The sequence below is a fragment of the Aythya marila genome (genome assembly GCF_965140915.1).
Source record: "Aythya marila genome assembly, chromosome: 1".
NCBI classification, from domain to species: domain Eukaryota; kingdom Metazoa; phylum Chordata; class Aves; order Anseriformes; family Anatidae; genus Aythya; species Aythya marila.
This window is the reverse complement of record NC_139042.1, coordinates 127,779,754-127,788,048: the sequence shown is the minus strand read 5'-3', so window position 1 is coordinate 127,788,048 and position 8,295 is coordinate 127,779,754. Positions and strand designations below refer to the sequence as shown.

At 37.8% G+C, this 8,295-nt stretch overlaps 1 protein-coding gene across 1 annotated transcript in view; it reads right to left on the bottom strand.

Annotated features, from left to right (window-relative positions):
- Window positions 1-362: 362 nt before the first annotated feature.
- GALNT8 (polypeptide N-acetylgalactosaminyltransferase 8) overlaps window positions 363-8,295 on the bottom strand; it is a gene marked incomplete at both ends in the record, with an annotated part of 28,129 nt that continues 20,196 nt past the window's right edge. The window contains 5 exons of the mRNA XM_082751666.1: window positions 363-533; window positions 3,602-3,769; window positions 4,349-4,444; window positions 5,344-5,481; window positions 6,790-6,975. Coding sequence (XP_082607792.1) covers window positions 363-533; window positions 3,602-3,769; window positions 4,349-4,444; window positions 5,344-5,481; window positions 6,790-6,975 — 759 coding nt within the window. The remainder of the gene's footprint in view (window positions 534-3,601; window positions 3,770-4,348; window positions 4,445-5,343; window positions 5,482-6,789; window positions 6,976-8,295) is intronic.

Here is an 8,295-nt window from a genome sequence, read left to right as displayed (position 1 = left end):
GTACCTGCTCTACATTAATGAGCAGAGGTAAGCACTTCAAAATGACATCATAAATAACTCAGGTGGGCTGAAACACTTTTAGGAGTAACTGCTTCTCTCCAGTGATGACGAAACAGAGCAAAGACAATTCCAGTCCTAGCCAAAGAAACTCATGGGTAGGAGTGGGATTGGCAAGGACACTTGGCAAGGGATGCCAAGAACACAGAGAGATGAATATGTACCTTTGCATCAGTAGACGACAGCTATTATAGTAAGTAACACATTGTAAAAACCCTTTCTATCAAACTCTTCAGTTCACTCCTTTCAGTGCTGTGTTATGAACATAGCAATTTCCAAAGAAAAAGATCCTCAGTTGAACACTGTCACTGCTGTATCCTGTGTTCCACATCTTTGGTCTTTCCCCAGTCCTTTACTGTGTGTTGAATATTCCACCTTTGTCCCGTGCAGGTCTGCATTACAAGTCTGTATGTACCTGTATTGTCTGCTGTGATTTCAAGGCATCTTTTAGTGTTTCTGTTGATTACAGCTGATCCCTACAAAAGGGAAAAAAAAGAAAATATGAGAGAAGATGTGGGCATTTAAATTTAGTGCTTAGTCAGAAAGTAATTGTCTTGGCCTCTACAAATGAGTCTGACAAACACTGCTAGGTGACAGATATAAAAGAAAAATTTTACACTTGCCTCATGCTAATGACACATGACAGTTTTTGGTACCCTTCAATGCCTATTAAATATATTTAGAGATTTATTTTGTGTCTGCTTTTCAGAGTTTTTCATTCTTGTTTGTTTTTGTTTTTGTTTTTCCTTTTACACTTCAAATAAACATTTTATTACATTATAAAATAATAGAATCATAATCATAGAATCATAGAATCATAGAATCACAGAACAGTTTGGATTGGAAGGGGCCTTAAAGACCATCCAGTTCCAACCCCCTGGCCATGGGCAGGAACACCTCCCACTAGACCAGGTTCCTAAAAGCCCCATCCAGCCTGGCCTTGAACACTTCCAGGGATGGGGCATCCACAGCTCCTCCAGGCAGCCTGTTTCAGTGCTTCACCACCCTCATAGGAAAGAATTCCTTCCTAATATGTAATCTAAATCTACCTTCCTAATATGTAACCTAAATCTACCTCACAAGAGCACAGCAGAGGGGGAGAATCACCTCCCTCAGCCTGCTGGCCACACTTCTGTTGATGCAGCCCAGGATAAGGTTGGCTTTCTAGGCTACAAGGGCATATTGACAGCTCATGTTGAGCTTGTCATTAACTAACACCCCCAGGTCCTTTTCCTCAGGGCTGCTTTCAATTCATTCTCCTCCCAGCCTGTATTTGTGCTTGGGATTGCCCTGACCCAGATGCAATACCTTATGGTTGGCCTTTTTGAACCTCATGATGTAGATACAAGCCCACTTCTCAAGCCTGTCCAAGTCCTTTGGCATGCCATCCCTTCCTTCTAGCATGTCAGCTGTGCCACTCAGCTTGGTGTCATCAGCAAACTTGCTGAGGGTGCATTCAATCCCACTGTCCATGTCACTGATAAAGGTGTTAAACAGTGTCAGTCCCAATACCTGCCCCTCAGGGACACCAGTCATGACTGATCTCCACCTGGACATTGAGCCATTGACCACAACTCTGAGTGTGACCATCCTATGAATTCCTTACCCAATGAGTGGTCCATCCACCAAATCCATATCTTTCCAGTATAAAGACAAGGATATCATGCAGGGCAGTGTCAAATGCTTTGCACAAATCCACACAAATTATATCTGTTGCTCTTCCCCTATCCACCAATGCTGTAACCCCATTGCAAAAGGCCACAAGTTTTGTCAAGCACAATCTTCCCTTAATGAGGCCATGTTTGCTATTACCAATCACCTCCTTATTTTCCATGTGCCTTAGTATAGTTTCCAGGAGGATCTGCTCCATGATCTTGCCAGGCACAGAGGTGGGACTGACTGGCCTGTAGTTCTCTGGATCTTCCCTTTTAAAAAGAGATTTTTTTTAATTTTTTTTTTTTAAGATAAAAAGTCTTTTTAAAAATGGGGGTTATGAAGTTCCCTCTTCCGGTCAGCAGGAACTTCAACAGACTGCCAATTCTTAACACTGTATCCTGTTTCTAAATAACTCGTAACACTGCATCCTATTTCTCAATAAAACTAATAACAGATAAAAGAATAGTCATCCCTTATCTCTAAGTTAGTATTTCAGTTTTAACTGTTGTGAATGGAGTGGGATGTGATTAAGTCATCTCATTACACTGGAAACAAGGATGTTGACAAGTAGCTGGGCTCCAGACCAACAGGATCTTAACTGGCTACTGTTTGCCAGTTGTTTCACTATGATAATGCTCGACACATACGAGGAACTGAAAGTTTACTTTTAAGGTGGATCTTAATCTTCCAGAAACACACCTGCACTTTTTTCTAAGTTTTATGGTTACAGCCCAGACTAAAGATAAAAGAAATTCCATATTCGAATTTCTGGAGAACATGTAGATCTATATTATTTGTTATACTTCACTGGAACTTTATTATTTGTTATACTTCACTGGAACTTACTTTGTCTTTCACCAGTTCAACTTTATTCTCTACCACTCTTACTGGATTTGTCTCCTGTTTAATTTTTCACTGAGAGGGATATATAGTAGACATTGCCCATACATTATATGTAAAATTAATTAACTACTAATTACATAAGCTAATAAGGTTTGAACTGCCTGACAAGGGTGAAGATGCATGGCTTCCTTTCCCACCTCTCCCTCCATCATTGCTGTTGCTGCCAGTTTATCCTCCCCCAGCACCATGACATACCATGGCTGTATCTCTCCTAGACTAGTTGACTAAGCAGAAGGAAGAGGTACTGAATACAGAAGATGAAAATATCACTGAGGCTCTTAAGCGTGTCAGCATCAGCTAGCATAAATACTGCACAAATGGAGACAACTGAACTTTTTATAGCATGAAGACTCTAATGGCCAGCTGTAACCAGAGCACTGAAAGGATGAACCTAGCCTGATCTCTGGCTAGGACTTCCATGCTCAGACACTGTTACAGATGAAAGTACTGGAGAGGGTGCAGGATGTGGTGTCTTCTCCCTTAAGACCAACACGTCCCATGAGAAGACTGGGAAGACAGATGGTGGATAGTGGAGAGGGTTCATGATGCACAGTCAGACCAAAAACAGTAGAGACTCCCGGGCTTGCATATTTTCTACCTTTCAGCTGAGCTGTGAGCAAGTGAATGTTTTTAGTCTTCTCAGTTAAAAATTAAAAACCTTTATTCTTTAACCTTTGTGTAACAGGCTTAAGCCATCTGATTCCACCCAGGCAGACGAGACAGATGGACAAATGTAAGTGACTATGGTTCAGATAACAAGTGAGGACTGGTTAAATTCTGGTAACTCAGTCAGCATCTGTTGTGTGACCATTCACACACCCCTGAGGACTCAATCAACTTCACCTTAGCTCTTGTAGTGACACCTGCAAGTCTTGAAATTGAGGCAACACTATTCAGAGGCAAGCTGCTTTGCAATGAATGTGTTTAAGGGTTCCTCATAATGGGAAAGCTTATCAAAATGTGGGGGCATAGAAATGCAACCTACCTGCTTAAAATCCCAGTGCAAGTTCAGACCTTTACTCACAGCTATGTCACATTGCTCTAAAATTGGCAGGTCCCCTCTCCCAGGGTCTGTTACACATCGATCAACTGCATTTAGTCGGGCACGTAAACCTCCTATGTACATTTCTCCTGTGCTGTGATAAAACAGGTGCTGAAAGGCAAGGTGACACCACTGACAGTGAATTAAAGTACTAAGGAAATCTCATCAGCACATTGATAGAATACAGTTCCCAAACTGATATTGAGCGACATCAGCTGTACAGTACCAGTACTCACTGATCTCTCAGTAATTAAACTAGGACAAATGTGACACCATACGATATCTTTCTCCTGTGATAATGAAAAAAAGCCAGATGCTTACTCCTGAATGGTAACCCTCAGCTTCCTACCCATGGAGAGACTATGCAGTGAGGTGTGTGGAAGAGCTCCATCTCTCTCCCTTTTAATGCACTGATCTTCTGTCAATTAACAGGATCAGTATCAACATAAGGTCTCACATTTTTCAGTAAGGCTAAATCAAAAACCTTTAATGCACTCAGATATCTGCATGAGCCTGCTCTGCTACCAGTTGGACTGGGGATCAGAATTTAATGAAATAAAGTTTAATATTTTCCTTTCAAAAGCATAGAGAGAATAGTCCTGAAGTACCTTTTTCATGCCCCTTTGAGAGCTGAAAAGGAACAGTTAGCAATACCTCACATGTGAATATCTGTTCACTTGTTTGCATTACCTGTGGTGAGTATGCATGACAGGGATACATAATTGGTGTGTTTCCAGGGACTGGACCTTGATCAATACAGATGTCTTCTTTCAATGTGTTTTTCATCTACAGAATAAAATACAAAATTTACCATGAGGAACAGCAATTCTATTTTTGACCTCATCACTAATTTTAAAAACTATCCTAAGAGTAATGTTACTTTATTCAGAGCTCAGTATTGAATCCTGAAGTGGGAAATGTAATATGGTTTTAGGAAAAAAAAAAAAGAAAAAAAAAAAAAAAAAAAAAAAAACCTTTGAATTACTATTGTAGAAATTATTAATAAAAGTAAAAATCAAAAGCAAAATCTAAGGTACTTCAAAGGCTTATTAACATTGTGTAATGTTGCTCCATCTCAGAAATCATCAGGCAGCTCCAAACAGGTGCGTACCACTGCCCAGCTCCAGCCTGGGTCTAGAAACTGTCTAGCTATATTAAGAAGCCACTGCAGCCAGGATGCTTAGTTCTCCCTTTTGTAAAGAGGGAGAACTACTGCAATTATATATATTGCTGTTCTCTAGAACTATTGCTAAAATATTTTCAATTCATACTTTCATGTTTTTCAAATTATCCTGCTAACTGCTGCAGAAAAAAATCCATACAATCCAATCCTTACTGTTCTACTTCATGGAAAAATGCAGGTACTTACAAGAAGTTGTTGATCTATTTTTGTTGATCAGTTGGTAAATTTTGCATATAGTAGAACAATGCATATTAAGCACTTTCCAAAATTACTTTTGTGTTCCCATCAGTACATATACAAAAACCACAGTTTAGAAATTCTAGTTTGACAACTAATATGAAAAAAGATGTTTGAAAGCTTTAGTGTCTAGAAAGACATGTTAAAAGACTTTTTAAAGTTTCTAGGGAAACATATTACAATCAGAAAAACAATGTTTGCAACACTTCTTCCTAACACTAGAGTTAATGTGTTGTTCCATACTTGAAATAGATTCAGTACTTACTGTTCCATAGCCAACAATGTTGGGAAGAAATCTTAAATTAGGGTAAACATTTTTTATGTACCAGTCAAAGCCTTTACAGTTCAGTTTTTTCCTTAGCTCTTTTCTGGAAGAAACATCTCCATAGTCTATTCCAGAATTCTGCAAGAACACCATACTTAATTTCAGAATATAAAAGTCATCTGAGAAACCAGGAAAAACACAGATTTATTTCTCCATATTTTCTACTAATGACACATAAATTATATTCAAAAGGACATTTAAAAAAAAATCCATGCACGTTTTTAAGCTTCAGAAATTCAGAACTTATTTTGACTAGAAGTACCAATACACTGATGAAAAACAAACATGTTATGATTTCATACATATAAAGAATATCAAAGTAGTGAAGTTTGACAGAGATAAGTCCTACACAAGAATTTATATCCAGTCTTTCAGCAGTTTTCTAAAATGCAGTCTGAGGCCTGAATCAGTTAGCTTAAGAATTTCAACATCCCAGAGAAAAGTGATTAATAAAAAAGAACAATTTTCGCACAGGTTTCATTCACTGTGAAAACTGTTATGTATGTTACAACTAAAAGCTTAGTTTTTGATGACTACCATATTCAGATGAAAAAATCCATATTTTTATTGTAAAGGTTAATTAATGGGAAAGGGAAATGAATTATTCTGAAGCTTTAATTTATAGTATATGACTATATATTTTGATTTGTTTCTTTAATATAAGGAAAATACAAGTAGATGGGAAGCTATTCTTCCTTTGTTAAAGATTCATAAACCCACTAAGGGCAGACTGGGAAAATTCATACAGTTCTTGTTATTAACCAAAGATGTACAGACTCAAATGACTTGACAATTCCATATCTTCAACAGTTTGTACAGGTTAAAATCATATTCAGAAGTACTGAAGGTAATTAAATATATACGTATATATATATAAAATGAATAAATAAAAGAAACATAATTAAAGGACAGATTATTATTAAAGGAAAAATAGCAGCGTAAAAATGTTTTTCATGAACAGAAGGAAAAAAAAATTGAACAGTAAATGACTTCACAAAGTGAGAGGGAACCAGAAAGTTCAAACAAAGAATCAAACAGGGACCTACTTTTATAAGACTTACTTCATAGATCTCAATGAGTGTTAAGAACATCAAGCCAAATGAGAAGTCAATATACTATGATTAACATGAATGAACCACTTTATGAGTGGTGCCTGATGTAATTCTCACTGCTTTCTTAGCAAAAGAGGAACAAGTCTATGATCATGGCTCTTAAATGTCATCCATACCAATAATTAGCACCATATCAATTTTAATAACTTTTTTTTTTTTTTATTAACCACTCTTATAACCATGATAGCTTGTCTCTTCTCCTGTGGCCATATGCTCTTATTTGACCACTTTTAAACCCTCGTTATCAGTTTGAAACATAGGAAAACATTGCCACCTCAATTGGAAGATTCCATGCAAAGTAGACCATGTACTTGTATTCATCCATCCATACTTCCGCTACTCGCAAGGCATTGCGTTTCAATGCAATACTCAAGTCTGGCAAGTAAGGCTTGTGAGCTCTTTCCAAATGAGCAATTCTCGAACAGGGCAGTACTTCTATTTTACCTCCACACTGCCAAGCCTGGATCAAGAAGAGAGAATGTCAGGTAAAGTTGCCTATTTCTTCAAGCTGTATGCATTTTTGTTAAAATGTTCCAATTTTTGATCTCCCTATTCTTTCACCAGATGAACTGCCATGACCTCAACATTCCAAGTTATATTTCTTGAGTGAATGAGAATTTTTTAATACCTCTCATTTCTACTGTGTGTAGCCCTATCACAAGTCCAGTAGAGCAAAGGAATGTTCTTTCTTTCTTTTATTTTGCCATCATCATCAACAGAACTGCTCACAAGTTTCCTGTTGCAAGGCACTCAGAACCACTTCAATACTCTAAGGAAAACTGGTATATGCCTCCAAACAGTCTCATTAGAAGCTAGACTGCTAAATACTGTGGTGGATGTGGGTCTGAATCAGGAACTCTCAGGAGCAGTGACATTGCCTGGAACATCCTGAGAACAAAATTCATCCTGCAAAATCTTATATGTTAGGAAGAATTAAAGGGGAAGAAAAAAATCCAGTGGGTTCCTGGAAAATACGTGCATGGCATTCAAAGAGGTACCTAAGCAGGCTACAGCCAACACTTCAAAAGTACCAAAGTATCCAGAGCAAACATACCCAGCCTTACTATATATGAACCAGTGAAAGTATGGAAGCTCCTCAAGAGGCCAGAAGCTATGCTAATCTAAACTCAAGCTTACTAATTAAGATTCAGAACTAAAAATAAAAAGAACTGTAAGAACATGAGAAAATGTCCATACTGGACCGAAGGTCCATCTAACCTATTCTGTATACAGGAAAAACTACAAACTTACTCCTGGAAAAGTGTAAGAACAAGCCAAATACATGTTACTGCTCACAGTCCTCACTTATTTTCAGGCCAGGGGACTTTGTACTTATTTCTGTGATTCACTGGTGTTTACTAACTCTGACTAGGTTTTTCTTCAATAACTCTTCAGTACTCTCATGAATGACTGAAAATTTTTAAGACCCACCATACTGTTTGGAAGTAGATCCACAGATCTTCAGCTGGGATAGTCAAGTTACTCCTCTCTCTTGTTCATTTTGAACCTGGTTACTACTGTCTTTCAAAGCCCCTTAGCTTTCATATTTCTTTAGAAAGATAAGCACTATGGTGTTTTTTAATCTTCTCAGGTTTCCTAGAATATCTCCATCCACCATTACTTTTCAAAAATACTTCCTAATGGAATTTTTAGTTCTGTAACATGTTCCCTAATAGCTGAAGACACTCCAGATAACAATATTGGGGAAGGGGGGGGAAGTCATACATTCTTGATTTGAAGACATCTGAAGTTGAAGAATACATTACTTTCTAGGGGACAT